The sequence below is a fragment of the Alligator sinensis genome, unplaced genomic scaffold, assembly GCF_000455745.1.
Source record: "Alligator sinensis unplaced genomic scaffold, ASM45574v1 scaffold103_2, whole genome shotgun sequence".
NCBI lineage: Eukaryota > Metazoa > Chordata > Crocodylia > Alligatoridae > Alligator > Alligator sinensis.
Genome location: NW_005842166.1, coordinates 1,692,367 through 1,709,309, shown reverse-complemented (window position 1 = coordinate 1,709,309; position 16,943 = coordinate 1,692,367). Strand labels below are relative to the sequence as shown.

General features: G+C 44.4%; 1 protein-coding gene across 1 annotated transcript in view; it reads left to right on the top strand.

Annotated features, from left to right (window-relative positions):
* FBN3 (fibrillin 3) overlaps positions 1–16,943 on the top strand; it is a 271,545-nt gene that overhangs the window by 38,358 nt on the left and 216,244 nt on the right. Inside the window, exons 4-5 of the mRNA XM_014520884.2 lie at positions 4,872–4,970; positions 12,651–12,746. Coding sequence (XP_014376370.1) covers positions 4,872–4,970; positions 12,651–12,746 — 195 coding nt within the window. The remainder of the gene's footprint in view (positions 1–4,871; positions 4,971–12,650; positions 12,747–16,943) is intronic.

The window sequence follows — 16,943 nt, the reverse complement described above, 5'->3', positions numbered from 1 at the left end:
GCCGCTGCTCCAGGACCAGCCGCCGCTACCCGCTCTCCTCCCCTGCTCTGGGACTGGCTGCTGCTCCGGTTTCAAAAATCTGGAGTTTACAAATTTCCGGCAGGTGCTCGGTCCCGAGCATGCCGGATTCATGAGGTTATACTGTAATTAGTTTTCTGTGACCTAATAGAGCTGCACCTGTAGACGTGACATGTTTACTGCAGAGCTAATTAGTCTACTCCACAGGACACATCTCATGTAGATGTGCCTGCCTTGTCATTCATCATGGCACCATGAAGGATTATTTAGTGTTTGTTTCGCAGGCATTGATAATAATGTTGCATTTCTTCAGATTGGCCTTCAAGGTCTTCTTGAATCTTTTATTTTTATTTTATTTTATTTTATTTTTTGCCCACCTCAAGAGCACTCAGTAGTGCTGAGTTAGGATCTGTTTTGGGAACTGGTTGTCATGACTCGTCCTGTCCAACAGAGTTGCTGCTGTATAAACATGGCTTCAATGCTAGTGGTGTTTGCTGAAGCCAGAACACTAGCATTCATTCTTTTGTCCTTCCGATTTGATATGGGGACATTGTTGATTGTGGCAATTGTCATGTGCGCCCACTCAGTTGAAGAGCTCCACGTCACTCTTGGTTGCTTCTGTGACGCATATGACGTACTTGGACTCGCTGTCAACTTCATGAAAACTAAGATCCTTTACCAGCCCACCCCATGCCAACCAGCAACTCCTCGGCATATCCTTAGACAGCCATCCTTGGAGAGAAAGCTGACCGTTCCCTGCTTGGCCAATTTTCCCAAGAAGTAAACATAGACAGTAATATTCAACGCCAGATAAGATCAGCTATCTTTTGGATGTCTCCAAAATAGTATCTTTGATTGTGACACAAGGACCCAAACCAAACTTCTCGTCTGCCAGGCCGTTGTCATCTCTACCCTGTTATATGGGCGTGAAACTTGGACAACTTATCAGAAACATCTGAAAGCTTTCGACTATCACCATCAGCAATGTTTTTGGAAAGCCCAGCTAGAACATGGGTGGAAGTCTTGGTGGTTTGTGGTAACACCTTGACAAAGCCTGTAGAAAGGAAGAGCTGGCAGTAGCAGAGCCTTTGGTATTGCAATGTATTCCAGCCGTTCTGTCGATACTCCTGCCTCCTGCCAGCTCATTCTTCCTCTTCTGCTGCTACTTCCTGAAAATTTCTCTCTTCCACCTTTATGTGCTCTCGCTCAGCAAGCTCAGAGTGAAAGGGGTAAAAAAGAAAATGTCTGAGCAAACGCCCCAGTGAACTCCCTACTCAAACTCCCCTGTTTGGTGGTCTGGGTATTTCTGGCTCTTGTGTGCAGCCTTTCGGGCTAAGCCAGCCTTTTCGCACCACTATCAGCTGCTGGGCATGGCAGCTCAGAACATGCCTTTTGCTCACTCCCCCAAGCAACCTTGCTGAATCGTTCTGAAACTGAAGCTACGCCACCGAGCCCAAATAAAATGTGTGTGGAGGGAAAATACCCTTCCTTAGTGCCATAATAATAAGGCAATGGAATAAGCTGCCTTGTTGAACTGAAGAATCTCCTTCATTGGAGATTTTTGAGCAGAAGCTGGATAAATATTTTACAGGGCATTTTAAGGAATGATTCATCTGCATTTGTGCAAAACTAGAGGACCATTCTTGCCTTTTAGTAACACCACAAAATCCTTGTAGCATAAAATTCCAACCAAAACCTATAAAAACCAAAAATAGTGAGTCAACAACACCTTCCCTGAATTATCACATTCTCTTGCTGGGTAAATTGTCAGGTAACTTTATACATGTGCATATACATATAAATATACCATTCTATATACCTACATATGTATGCTCTAATGCCTTTACTTTGCTGTGTTACGCTTCCTTGTAAATGGTGCACACGAGATCTTTGGCTCTATCCCCAAAGACAAACCTGCTTGAAAGATGCATACATTTTTTGATTTCTGTATGAACAAAAACAGAACCATCTTAACCACACAAAAAAAGAAAGAAAAAATAAACCATTGCCTCTTCATTATTTTTTTCTTCAATCTAGTGAAATTCCCATATTCCCACCAGCTCCTCTCTGAAATCTTTAAACAAGAAATTGTCAAATATTTCAGACATTCCTTCAAAACCTCCCTTGCCAAGGGGCAATCCATTAAACAAGGCTTCTGTGACTCCTGGACATAGTTTTATTCTTGGACAGGTTCTTTCCTCCTTAGGAGGATGTATCCATACATCTTTGAAAGATAGTTTTCCATGCATTACTAATGATACTGTTTCTTTATACTTTATACTTACTGGATGAGTCTCCACATGTGCTTTAGTGTGCCTATTTTACTGCGCAATAAAGCATCACATAAAAAACTGTGCAGTTACACCAATATGCAATAAAATTGGCTACTGTGCATTAAGCTTCACTTAAAAAATGTGCGCTTTTGGTACTGCATATTAGGGCAGCCTAATGCACATGTACGTAGGACCTCATATTGAAGGTACTAAATTTAACATGCATTAGGAAAAGTGCATTAATGCACTTGTAGACATGCCCACTGAGTAGCTGATCTGATCTCTGCAGTTGTAAGGCTTTAGAACTAGACTAAAGCGCCTGGTCTAGATTGTCTAGCACCTGCATTAAATATCCAAAATGCTAGCATCTTTTGATATAATCCTTCCCATGTGTTACTATTTCAATACCTCATTCCACAGTACATATTAGTCAAATAAGTTAGAAAAGTCTGTCTTGCCCCTCTACAACTGTCTTATTGTACCATTTAGCTACCATCCATTCTGCTCTGCCTTCCCAAGAGGAGCTCACTATTCTTTCTCATAGCCCAGCCTGGACTAGACTGCACTGTGCCCAATCACCCTACTCAAATTCTTCCAGTAATTTACAGACTCTCTGAAAATAGTGAACACACAGAGGTATCAAGTTTTTTTAGTGACTAAATCCAAGGCCCCTGTGCTCCTTCCTTCCTTCTCATCACTAATGAATGCTTAAAGAATATTGCATTCTCTTCCACAATACTAAAAGAAAACCAAACAAGCATACAAAACCTTTATCACTTCCATATTAAAGACTTTTTTTTTTTGCAAAAATCTTATTGGTCTAATAAAAGAGATCACCTCTGTCCATGAGCCCTGATTTGCTTTTTCCTCTACACCAATACGGCTACAACTTGGATACCGATCACTTCTATTGGGGCCTGTCTTAAAGGTATTCAAATTCTTTGCTTCTACTTCTTGGCTTGGAACTCCCTGGGCTCCAGGACTGCACTAAAGCAATGACTCCAGTCTTAGGGCTTAATGCTGGCACCACCCCTCTTGGATCGTCTGGCCCTCAGGAAATCTCATGAGCTGGCTCCAACCTGTGGGACGTCCCATGATCCAGATTTGACCCATAGGGCCAAATGAGTTTGATACCTAGGACGTGGATTTAACCCAACAATTCTGACATCAAGGCCAATAACTTGCATGTCTGTTAGGAAGATATCTAGTCACCTAAAACAGTTGTTCAAGTCTGTTGAGCACGAGCACTTCCAAAGCAAAGTCCAAAACTTGTCATGGCTTCTAACTGTTGAAGAGGCTCTACTCATGGAGGAATCAGTGTTCAGCATATAACAAATGACAAAACCTGTTGTGCGTCATAAAAGGCAAGGTTTTCATTTGGCACAGAGGGTAGTGAATAACTAGCATTAGAAGAATTAATATGTATGTTATCCACCAAAGACATAAAGCAAGAACAAAGAGCAAGCACCAGTTAAGGGTTAAAAATGTAGGACTGAAATGCATGCCCCAAGCATGGTTTTATTAAAGTAGGAGATGGCACTCCTCCTTAAAACAAACACGCAAACCCACAGTTCTACCCCACACAGGAAATCCTTTCAATTATTTTGGCTCGCCTGTGGTTCTGAAGAAAGCCTGCTGATGATACCAGGAGGAGATTTAACGTTGGTTACAGCACAAGGGTTAGGGAACTCCCAGCCAAAAACTGCCGAGTGGCATGTGAGATAAGTGACACTCACTAATGCCTGCTGACTTTTCTCAGAGCTGTAAAACATGCCATCTGGGTTTGTAATCCTTTGGGGTCAGTATGTTGTAACTGTTTTTACAAAACTCGCTGAGAAGAGATCCTTTACGCTGGGCTCTATTAAAATCTTTGCTTACACAGGTGAAAAAGCTAGCAGTGGTATCTGGCTCCCATGGTTCAGGATGGGGGAATAGCTGAGCTTCCAGCAGAGGGGGAGAGTAGGGGATGGGAGATGGATTACAGATATCACACTGATACATCCTTGGCTTGGACTGGCTAGGAAGCCTGACCCCAGCAGATGGACGTCTCAGTAATACAGACGGTTCCTTCAAGCCCTGCCTCAGGGTTGTGAGTTTTCCAGAGGAAATGTGAAAAATATTGAGAAAATATTTTAATATGGCCCAGCCTGAAATGCTGGCATTATGGTTATGGCCATCGCAAACCCTTATGTAAGCAAAAGTGGGGTAGAAATTATGCCCTTCAGCCCTGAATTTTAAGCTTGTGCCCTTGAAGGTGCTCAGTCTGCTGGGCTGGCGAGGCCTTTCCATCTGCACCCCTCCAGCAGATGTTACACAGTGCTCCTCAGCAGGTCCAGCAGCCTCTGAAGCTGTCCTTTCCATCAGTCAGCTTGGTTTCAATCTTCTGAAGAGAAATGTTAATTCTCACTAGTCTTGACAGCCAAGAAAATGCTTTTTGCATAGGTTAGCACCATAAAAACAACGTTGTAGACATGGTGCAGCAGCTTTTAGCACAGAACTAAAGAAAATAGAGTTGGAAAGTCTGAGGCTAGTACAACATGGCAACGTTGTGCTAATCACTGTCTTCTTTCTTCCTTCCAGCAATTTGCAGGCACTCCTGTGGTGATGGATTTTGCTCACGGCCAAATATGTGCACGTGCTCCAACGGGCAGCTTTCTACCAATTGTGGTTCTTCTGGAGGTAAGAGAACATCGCTAACGTTGGCCCTTTTCTTGAATGGTTGTTGGTTACCTCTAAGATTTCCTAGCCAGACCTGAGTGAAATTCCTTCCCTGAAATATTTTGTGTTCCTGGGATTACAGGTTATGATCGAAATGTAACAGTACCGGTAAATCCTAGCAGTGTTCTTGCTGATGATGGGTCCTTTGTTATCTTCTTTTGCTCGAGTAAAATTGATCAATCTGTTTGTAATTTTGGCCACTCTTCAATAAGCCCATTGTGGTCCTACAGGTACCTCTTGCAGCCAGTTCTCCCTGTAACAAAAACATTCCTACAGATTTTGCCAAAAGTCCATCTGCTGCTATACCTGGAAGTGCAATAATCTCTTAATCCTGTTTATTTAGCAAATAAGTGTTCTTTCTATTATAAGGTTTCTTTATATGTTTTTGCTTAGACTGGTGGGGTGGATATCAGAAAGCCTTCCAGATGTTCCTGGCTTAGATGACATCTTAAGGTCATATACTAGCGAGTCAGGAATCTAAGAAATGTGGTGCCGTTTTCCCTGCCTTGCTCTCTGACCTCAGAGACCAAGGTGAAGATGCACAAGGGAGCTCTAGCTTGCCCTCGCAATGAGTTCACTTCAGCTGATCACTTGATTGGGATGAAATGAAAGAGCTGGAGGTTACCAGAAATACAGTATTTACCTGATTCCAAGAAACCTTTGAATTTAAGGCAACCCCCCCGATAGTTAGTTTCTATACATAAAAAAACGTTAATTTGTTATAATTTTCTGTGTATAGAATCTAACGTGTGAAGAGTCATCTTAAATTTGCCCCCCGCCCCCCGCAGTATGGCAAGAAGCAGCAGGGGAGCAGACAGTGGGGGGCCAAGCTGTGGAGAAGTCAAGTGGCCTGACCCCTGTTCCTTATGGTGAGAATATTTATGGTTTTTGCTGATCACAACAGGGGGCCAGGAAGAATTTCCCCCCTTCCTGTTGCTCTGGGTGTCAGGGCAGGTTTCCACATTTCTCTGAAGCATTGGGTGTTGGCTGCAGCCAAGGCTGAGGATTTTAATAGTCATGTTGACATGGACTGTGTTTGGTGGGAGGCGGGGAAAGGGGAAGAGTGGGAAGTTGCTTTCCTTTGCAGCTGGGAGCATGGTCTTTTTCCTTGGATCTCTTGAGTATGTTTTAACAACAATTTCCTGCCCTTGCAGTGACAGGACATTGACAGTGACATCACCACCTCGGTTTACCTGTAGCATATTAGTGTGTTTGATGTTTGGGGTGTTGTGCCTGGTATTTGAATGACAGGGCTGTTTACCAAGTTAGATAATCACTTGGATGGTTTAGATAGGTAGGATCATTCCCTGAGCCAGGGGTTGGACTAGAAAACCTCCTGCGGACCCTTCAAGCCCCACTTTTCTATGATTCTGTGATTCATAGATAACAGGAAGGAAAAGGAATGATGGGATTTTTATGCCTTCCCTTGACTACAGAAGCTTGGACTGTAAGAAAAATGCAACATAACACAAGGCAGTTACTGTAATCATAGGAGCTGACTGCACCTTGATTGGCTCCATAGCTCCTAAACAGATACTTTGATATTAAAAAGAAAATTGAACAGAAATATTAAACAGAATGAATATTATAGCACTAAAACTCTGTGTCCAGTCACTTTCAAGGGCACTTCAATAGCAGCTTAACAGCATTGGTAAAAAAGATAGTATGTATTTCTAGAATGTCTGTTACCTATGGCCCCCGACACACATTACATTTAAGACCAGGATTAACAAGTTAACTGCATCTTATAGTAACCCAGCCACACTGCAAGTCAGTTTAAGGCATGAAAACCCAGTAAACAAGCCACAAAGTTATTTCATATATAATGCATAATAACTTTGTGGCTAATTTTATGACACCTTAAATTTTGCACGTGTGGCCACCCAGAATCTGTCAAAGGCCCATATGCTGCCCAGCTGGACAGCACACATGATTTTATAGGTCCCGGACACAGGGGGAGTTGGGTATTGGTCTGTGGCTGCCAGATCCCAGTGTCCTGTGTGCTGCCCAACTGGGTGGTACATGCAGCTCTTTAGCTCCCAGTGCACAGGGAGACCATCATCAAGCTGCCACAGGCCAATGCTTAACACCACATATGCCAAGCTGATTGTTGGCTGGGCCTGGGGACCAGTTTGATTCCTAGCCCAATTGACAATCAGTTCATTGGTTTCACCTTGCTGGTACGGGGGAGCCCAGACTCATGTATCCAGGCTTCCCCTGTACTAGTAAATCAGATGAGATTGGGACCTAATTCCTAATCCCAAAATCATGTGTCCTACCATGCACATGTGGCCTGGCAGGACATGAGAATGTTGGATCAAGCATTAGATCCCATCATGTCTTAAAGTGAACGTCGTAAGGTTCCTATGTGCCTGAAAGCAACTTGGGGAGGGGGTGGAAATCCATTCCTGTATGGTGACTAAATTATTACACCCATCATACAGGTGGTAAAATTGAGGTACAGATAAAAGGATTGATTTGCCAAAATCCCAGAGCAGTTCAACTGCTGAGCTAGGAATAGAACCCCTGGGTCTTTTCCCCATGTGCTAGGCTCCATCACTTCTCTAACTGAACCCCTTTCCTCTCCAACCTTGTGAAATAATAAGGAATCAGATATTGCTGTTAGCACAAATATTTGGCTAAAAGATCTAGCTAGCACATATATATTTGCTGCCTTAGCAGCATACTAATTACCAAGCAAAGAGTTCCATGTACTTCAAGGAATAGAAAATGCATCTATTTTCAGTGCAGCTTTCCATTGACAGACCTTTTACTGAGCTCAGTCTGCTCCCACAGAAGTCAATGGGAGTATTACTATTTTTCATAGCAGACTCTCTCCACTATTGAGTGCTTCACTAAATGACAACAGATATCCTTATTCCTGCTCTTTGTCTGGCTGTAGCTTGGCCCAAATGCAGCACTATACTATGCAAAAACACTGGCTAGTCTCACTTTGATATCAGAAGACAAGAGGAAACTTCAGAAAGGCACTGGCTGTTCCTGTCAGCTTGTGTGATTGAACATTCCTAGGTGCTTTATAACCTTCCTTGAAAAGACCACCCAGAGTGAAGTCTCAGACTAATAGAGTTGAATTACAGGCATAGCAGAAGGCTGGTTCTACTGATTATCTTTCTTCAGTACATGGCAGTTACTGGGATTTTGCAAAGTCCTTTCAGGTCCTCATATGATTGTTACTTTAGACCATAGTTTCTTAACCTGTGGTACGCGTACCCCTGGGGGTACATGAGACACAGGCAGGGGGTACGTGGGTACCCCAGCACTCTCTTGCCCTCTTTTCCTCTCTCCCTCTTTCCCTCTCTGTGTCACCCTCTTTTCCTCTTAAAACTATGGGAAAAATTTTAAATTCCCCAGTAATAATCTGGTGTGCCGCGCTTTGCGTGGCACTGGGTTCAACCCTCCTAGCTTTGGGCAGCATCACCTCTAACCCAGGTACATACTTGAGTTGTGCACCCCGGTGTAAAAGGTGGCAACCCTATCCACACTAGATCAGACATCTGTCATATCATGGCCTGATGTACACAGCCCTTCTTCCAACATATAGCACACATAAGCCTGTAAATATAAAATCCCCTGGAAAATTGAGTGTTGGAGTACTTATTAAAATTCTCAGAAGTTAGCAGTTTTCCTGCTTAAAAGTTGAGAAACACTGCTTTAGGCTGCAGGGGAGGGGGGTGATCATAGATGCATTAGCCTAGTGTGGAACAGCCACAGTGAACAGGACCATTTACAGGGATCTGATGCAATCTGAGGGAAACAGCTCCCCCAAATACATTAGTAATATGACTCAAAGAAGGAATTTTCTGGATAAGTTTGCAGTTCTGAATTTAAAGTGCCGCCTTTTGCTACCATCCCAAGAAAGTGCTCAGTACAGGATCCTGTGCCTGCCACTGCACGGCAGACCTTCACAGCGCTTCCCAGAGAGGAGGGCGGTTTAGCCTCAGAAGTGACCAGAGCGTGGCTCCATATGTTAGCAATCTCCCAGGAATGTAGGGAATGTGTATACATATGGCCACATTCCTGAAATTTCACTAGAGGGACAGATTTCACAATGCCCTCTGGGGGGTAGGCTCCACAGGAGGGTTGTTCACCGAGGCTGGCATTTGTATCGGAGACTGTTTGTGTTTGCATGTATCATTAAAACTTTCATAGAGGCAAAGCAGGCAAGTTGGGCATTCCAAAAGGAAGCAATAAAAGCCACTCATCTCCCCTCTTTCATAACCAAGAGTTTTATTTCTTGCTTGTTAGAGTAACTGCGTTTATAGAGTAATAGTAATTTGCAATGACTATTTGGATAATGATAATCAGATTTGTTTACAGAAGGCTTTGCCTGCAAAATCCAGTACTGATTACTGGCAGAACTCTGTTGTAGCTATCTATTATTTTAAATCAGATTTAGATCTAACCTAATCATGGTAAAGATTAAATAGAGCTAAAACTTTATTCTCTAGTGCCTAGATGCCAGGATGCATGTTGTCCTGAAAGCACTTGAGGTAGATAATAGACAAAAATCAAACCAGTCCCTCTGCACATGTTGGCTGGGTTTCTGACTCAGACTCTAGTACCAAACTGATGGGGTGAATTGGGCCTTGGTGTAAGCCCATGGACTTTGGCATCAAGGCAGGAAGGGGGTGGGGTAATATTTTTCAGAAAAGTTGGCCTTTGCTTGAGCTCTCAGGATGGAAACAGGCATGTACAAAGTGAAAGCAAACAGGTTTCCATATCTTCTGTCTCTCCATAAATGCTCCCATTTTTGGCCATGACAAATTGGGCTGCTTTATTGTGTCTCCTGTGTTTGCTTATGGCAGGAGAGCTGAGGCAGAATGAAGCTGCTGGTGCTCTCCAGCCTCCCTAGGGTAGGGGCTCCACAGGCTTGAGGGGCCTGGTCCTGCAGACCTTGGGAACTCCTGGGCAGAACTCAGGCTTCAGGGGGGCCTGCCTTGCTTTCCCCACTTACCCAGATGCAGCCCTCCAAGGAAGTCTCTGGGTAAGCATGGTGAAAAGTTGGGGCTTTGGGATGCATATCTGCAAGTGGGGGGTTTCTGTTTGCAAACACCCCATAGAGGGGGTAGGGAAATTCGTCTGCAGGGGATTTCCTGACACACAGTGTCAACACAGTGTGGGGATGCCCCATACGGGAGTCCCCCCTCTGCATTTGCAGCCTGTGCACCACACTACTGCCTGCTGGCAACCCAGCACGCATTCCTGGCAGCAGCACGGAGTTTACAGAGGGGTTACCCTGTGTGTGTCTGAGGGGAGAGTGCAAATCCCTCTGCCTCCCTTCCTGTTTGTGCTTTTGGTGGGGGGGGGGGGAATTCTTCTGCGAAATCCTTCTGCAAGCATTTTCCCCATATGCATTTGCAAGCGCAGAGGAGTTAAGGCCACTGGGTAACCCTTGTAGCTGTAATTCACAGTGGGCTTCCTGTGCTGGTTAGCTGTAGTCATTAACACACCAAAGTTAGTCCCAGGGCTGAAGGACAAAACCTTCGAAACAGTACCTTTTTGGGTAGAGACTGGCAAGTGTTTGACAGCAGTGATGTGAAGTCCCAGAGTTAGTATGCTTATTTCTTAAGAGTTTATCTAAACTTGGGCTGATCTCGGGTCATAGAGCAGTAGCATGATCAGCACACACTGTGACTGGTTCAAATCTGTATGCCCAAGAATCTGTATACACCAGTGTGCTGAGATCCTGGATGCAAAATTGGGATATGTCCAGTCCCATTTTAAACTCCCAGATTTTGCATGAACCCTTTACCTACAGAGAACTCCTGCAGTTTCCCAGCGCTTAACATAATACGTTCCAGAAGGAGGAAGACAGAAAGACCTGTACAGGGAAGGCTGAGTGGGCACAGGACGTACACAGCACAGACAGACATGACAGGAGCCATTGTGCTTGCATAAAATGGTGGCGGCATGTGTAATTCCTCTGACTGCGTTGCATAAATCAGGCTCGCTCCCAGATCCTACTATGCCTTGGGAAAAGATGTGCATGCACTGGTCTCAACCTGTATGCGAATACTGTCCCATGTGCAAGAGGAAGCAGACCTGTGCTCAGCATCCACTCAGATACACTTCTGGGCTGTTCAGCCCCACCTTGTCCCAGTACTCCGGCAAACTATAGCTCCCTTCTGCCCAGAAAAAAGCTTCTCCATATACCTCTAAGGTACATGCATGCCACACCCATGACTGGGGTTTGCCAGCCAGACATGAGCATCCATGACAACATTTTAATGTTTAGGCAGCCTCCCCACCCCCACAAATGAATCCTTGAATCATGGAGGGATGTCCAAGGGGAAGCAAGCCTCCTGCTAATAGGCCAGTTTTTACCCTCGTTCGTCTTTATGAAAATACTACTATTTGCAGTTTGACTGGCCACAGTCTTCCAGGAAAGATGGACTTTTAATAGCTTACCTCGCGGCTTGGAAAAAAATGCTAACAACATATCTGGACAAATAACATTTAGTGCTTGGCCATTATAACCACCCCAACCCCCTGCTTCCTTTTCTCTGTTCCATTTTAATACCATTTTCTCAAATATGGTATTTGAGAAAATGGTATTTCTCAAATACCATTTGAGAAATACCATATTTCTCAAATAAGTAAGGGAATAACTACTTATGGTCAATAATCACACAACTGTTTCTCTACCTACCAAGTTAAGTAAGAGTGAGTGAAGTTCATCTTTCTCGCACACAGGTTTATTCACACCCAAGGCTTAATAAAATACCATACAGTCTGCATGTCAACATGCATTCAACAATGACAAGTGCTAAGCCCTGCACTTGGGATGTAATACTTGTATGCACAAATACATACAGGGGAAAGACTGGCTAGGCTGCAATACTGCAGAGAAGGACCTGAGGGTTACAGCAGATGTTGAATATGAACCAACAGTGTGCTCTTGCAAAAAAGGCTAACAGCATATTGGGTTGTATTAACAAGACTGTCACTTGCAAATCAAGGGAAGTGATTCTTCCACTATTCAGCACTATTGAGGCCTCACCTGGGGTACTGTGTCCAGGTTTGAGCCCCACACTTCAAGACTTATGTGGGTGGCTTGGAGAGAGTCTGGAAAAAGCAACAAAAATGATTAGCAGCTTGTGAAGAAGGACTTATGAGGAAAGGCTGAAAGCACTAGGGTTATTTAGTTTGGAGAAATGAAGACTGAGGAGGAATTTGATAACAGTCTTCAAATACTTGAAGAGTGATTATAGAGAGACCGGAGATGGGCTTTTCTCTGTAGCCATAGGGAACAACAGCAATGAAAGCAGTATACTGAATGTAGAGGGTAAGGGCAGACCACAGGATTTACTGGGACAAGAACCCTGTGATGTATTATAAAATATCCTCAGCAAAAAATGAAAGTGCAAGGTGTTAATTGCTCTAATTCCATATGCTGAGATCCTGCTCCAGTGGAAGTCAGTAGCAGTTATTCCACTGAATGTAATGGCTTTGGGGCTGGTATAACCTGTGTTAATTTTGGTGCAGCAGTCAACAGATGTCACAAAAGCAGGACAGCATTTGAGGCTTGGTCATGTCTGCCTTGTGTTAGAGAGAGATTGGCTTGTAGATCCAAAAACTAGAAGGTGGTTTCCTGTAATGTTTAACTGCTGTCTTCCACAGTCCAAACCTGCAGTGTAAGATGCATGAATGGTGGAAGCTGCAATGAGGAGTCCTGCCTCTGTCAGAAAGGATACACTGGAACTTATTGCGGGCAACGTAAGTGCTCTCTCTCTCTTTTTTTTATTTTTGTTTTTTTGTTTTTGGGGGTTTTTTTTGTTTGCTTGTTTGTTTTTGTTTTTCTTTGGACATCCACATGGCCTTTGAACTGAATTGGAGTGCTGTGTTCATGAGGCCAAATAAATTGCTTTCCCACTGTGTTACCCTGCATACAGTGGCATTGTCTACTAGCCACTTCAATCGGAACATCATCCGAGCTCCAGTCCTCACTCTGCATTTGAGTCAGGCTACTTCCTTAATCTCAGCGTGGTGTCAGCATGGGAAACATTGAGGGCACAGACTCATTGAGGACATGGTACTCAGTTCTGATGCCCAGTAGTTACTTCCATATAGACATTGGATTTATGACATTATAACCTGCCTGACATCTGACTCTGCAGGCAAACCCTCCACTTCTTACCAGCTATTCTCATTCTCTCCCCCGCCACTCTCCTGTCTCCCATCCTTTGACTACAGCTGCTTTCGTTCCCCGCCCCAACCTGTCTCTCACCTACTGACCACCTCAATTTTATATTGTCACTGACTGTCTTTCTTGCATATATACTGGCCTAAGGCTGCTTTACCACTCCATCCAGGAAAAGCAAAGACCATCTGCAGATGCCTAACGAAGGGTGTTTGTACCTGAAAGCTTGCTAAGAAGAATTTTTCCAACTATTTCAGTTGGTCTAATAAAAGATATCGGATTTATCTGCCTATGTCCTTAGACCAACATGGCTACAGCCTACACCAGGGGTGGGCAAAATGCGGCCTGGGGGCCAGTTGCAGCCTGCCAGGCCAAGGCGGCCGGGGGGCCATTTGCAGCCTGCCAGGCCATTCTATCCAGCCCGCGGGACCCCTAAAAAATTTAGAAAATGAATATTTATCTGCCCCTGGCTGCCTATCATGTAGCCCTCTATGGCTTGCCAACACTCAGTAAGCGGCCCTCGGCCCAAAATAATTGCCCACCCCTGACCTATACCCATATGCAGATTAATGAACAGTCAAGTGGGACATGAACCCAGGGGCCCCTACCAGTTTGCAGCCCTGGCCCCGGGATCCTCATCAGCAGGGAAGTGAAAGTCACAGTTTTAAACTCCACACCAATTTTTGGCACCAAGTTTAAAACTGCGGCTGTCCCCTTTGCTTCCCTGGGAGCTCGAAGTGGGGCTCCTCCGCCATTGGGGTGGAGTTGGGCCAGGCTGGGGTCAGGATGGGAGAGCCGTGCCGTGCCTGGGGGAGGGAGGCGGGCCGGGTGGCACCGCATCTGTGGGGGAGGGGGCCGAGCCAGGCTGGGAGGGCCGCACCCCACCTGGTGTGGGGGGGTTTGGGGCTGGGCCATGAGCACAGCATTGCACTGTGCCTTTGCGGGCAGCAGTGCTGGGAGGGCCTCGGGGGCTATAGCCTCCCAAAATTCATCTTAGCCCCCTGTAGCCACCCCTTCCAGTGCTGCTGCCTGCCCGCAGAGACACAGTACAGTGCTGCATCTGCAGGGCTGCACGGGACAGCCGGGCAGGCAGGGAGTGAGACTGAGAAATGGGGGGCTCACAGCAGGGGTGCGGGGGGTGGAGGGCTGCCTCCATCTGATCGAGAGTGTGGGAGGGGGGAGGTCCTGTGAGAGGAAAGCGTGTCTGTGTGCGTGTGTGTCTGTGTCCATGTGCAGAGTGTGAAAGTAGTGTGTGTACCTGTGTCTGCATGCCCACATGTGTGTGTATGGCTGGCCATAGTGGGGGCAGGGAGAAGTGGTGGGCATGTGCCCCCAGCGTGGTGGGATCCACCCAGCCTCCCCTGCCAGCACTAGGAGGGGAAGGGGCCCAGCTCCCATGGGCGGAGGGGGCCTCCTATTTTGTGCTTTCCCAGGGCCCCAGTACACATTAATCTGCATCTGCCTACACCCCTGAAGCTAAAGAATACATGCTACAGCTGATATAGTTTTTTAAAACATCTTTTCAATGAAAAATTATTTCTTAAACAAAATAGAAATATGTATGAGGAACTTTCATTTTGGTTGAAACTATCTGGTTTTCTTCAATAATAAAAGAATAGCTTTAAGCCTGAAAGTGAAAAAATGAGGGGGAGAAAAAAGGAAAACAGAACCAAAATTGTTTGTTTAGTATTGAGAAACTTAATTTTGTACAAAATCCAAAAGCAGGAAACTTTTACAAAACCTAAAAGTTTTGAGGTTTTGTCTTAATATTTTGTTGGGAGGGGGACGGGACTAAGTAGTTTTGGAGCAAATTGGGGAAAAAATGTGTTTCCTGTTAAAAAAAAAAAAAAAAAAAGCGCTTTTTGCTTTTATCATCTCTAGTGTTCAATGAAGACAGAATTGGCAGCCAAATTTTCGGCAGGTCATTAGCAAACCCCTAAAGAGCAAGTACAAATAGCAAATTTCTCTGCCAAATTCAGATCTCTGTGTCAAAGTCTTCAGGCACTAAAGTTTTGCAGGGAAAGGATTGTAAGAATTTCTTAATATAAGCAATGCAGTGTATTTTCCCAACCTGATTCTCAGCTGCGAATGATGATTTTTTGATTTTTTTAATTTTTTTTTTTGCTGGCACTTGCCAAACATTCAGCCTAAAATAGATGTGCTGTAAAGGGACCAACCTTTATGTGTGCCTGTAGGCCACCTCCTGGCAGCCACCCAAAACCCATTCTCACCATAGTAGTGCCCTGTTACCCCACCTGCCATGCCTTGCTAGTAAATGTATATGAATTTAGGAGACTTGCCTCAAAAACCAGAATGAGATCATAGGTGCCTCACCCCACCCTGCTCATCATCTGGGTGCCTCTGTCTGGTCTGAACTTTTAGCCTTGTCCATTTGAACAGGGCACCTTTCCTTTCAATTAGTCTCAGCCATCTGTCTTAATCAATAGCCAGCCTCTTTCTCCAGCACCTTGTTAACACTCCTTCAGGGTCTTACCTAGGTAGCCTCAATGATTTTGCTGGGCTCCTATTCTCTGCAAACCAAATAATCAACAATGTCCTCACCACAGTGCCTTTTTGTGGCCCCCACAATCTCCTCCTAGCCACCCTCTGCCTTGCAGCAAACAGAAACCCTGCACAAAATCATAAGCAAATTTATATTCCTGCGTGTCACTTTCCAGCAGAGATGTGGGGGGTGGAAAATATGCTGCAGAAAATTTTCCGGCGCTTTATTTTTTTGTGGGAAATGTTCCATTTCTAAAAATTATTTGTTTCATAAAATTCATTATAACAGTGAATGGATGCCAATACAATATTAGGCAAGCATGGCAGTTTCAAAGTTGTAATTAATGTTTTTCAGGTGATTACCCCTGGGAAGCATGTGAGAGGGTACATATATGTTTTATTGATTTGTAAACAGGAGGGTAAATGCACTCACACAGTAATCCGAACCAAAACTCAAGTTATGAATTCACCTAATTGGCTGTGCGGGTCAAATCGAAACCAAAGCACAGCACATCATGTACAGTTCTTTGGGTGTGCTAAAATTAGCATGTCAATAGTTTTCGGTGCCTTTGTTTTTTTTTTTTCTTAAATTTAAACAAGAAACATAAGGGAAGTACATGCTATTGTGTATTGTCTTTACATTTTTACAAGTATTCCAATAAAAATAATTTCTTTCCACATAAAGCTTTGGATTTGTTTGAATATAACATTTAAAACACATTAAGTGTGCTGTATTTAATTTTTTTCCTAATCAAATAGTTCAGTTCAAATACTTGTGGCTATTGGGACATAAAATTAACATGGGGGTACTTTTTTTAGTTTTGTTTACTAAATATTCGAATATTATAAAAGCCTAACTCTGTCCATCTGTCCATAACGCTTTAGTCACGCTCTGATTGGCTGATGGAAACAGCCAATCAGAGTGCTCCAAGTGTGGGGAAGGGCAGCCATGATTCTGAAGCTTTGCCTAGGACCAGACAGAGGGTGGGGGAGCCAAGGCCAGCAGTGCTGGCCTCAACTCCCCCACCCCGCTCCATGCAAGAGGCAGAACAATGGTAGCATGGGTCATTAGGTGGCGGCACTCCATCCCAGCCCCCTCCTGCCCCCCATCATTCTTGACAGGCAATTGGCTAGCAAGTCAAATAAACGTGCTGAATCAGATCATGCTCTATTTAGGGCATTGGAAAAATTACTGGGAAATTTTCTAGAAAATTTTTCAATTCAAATTTTTCCAGAAAACCCACATCTCTGCTTTCCACCCCTGCGGAGCT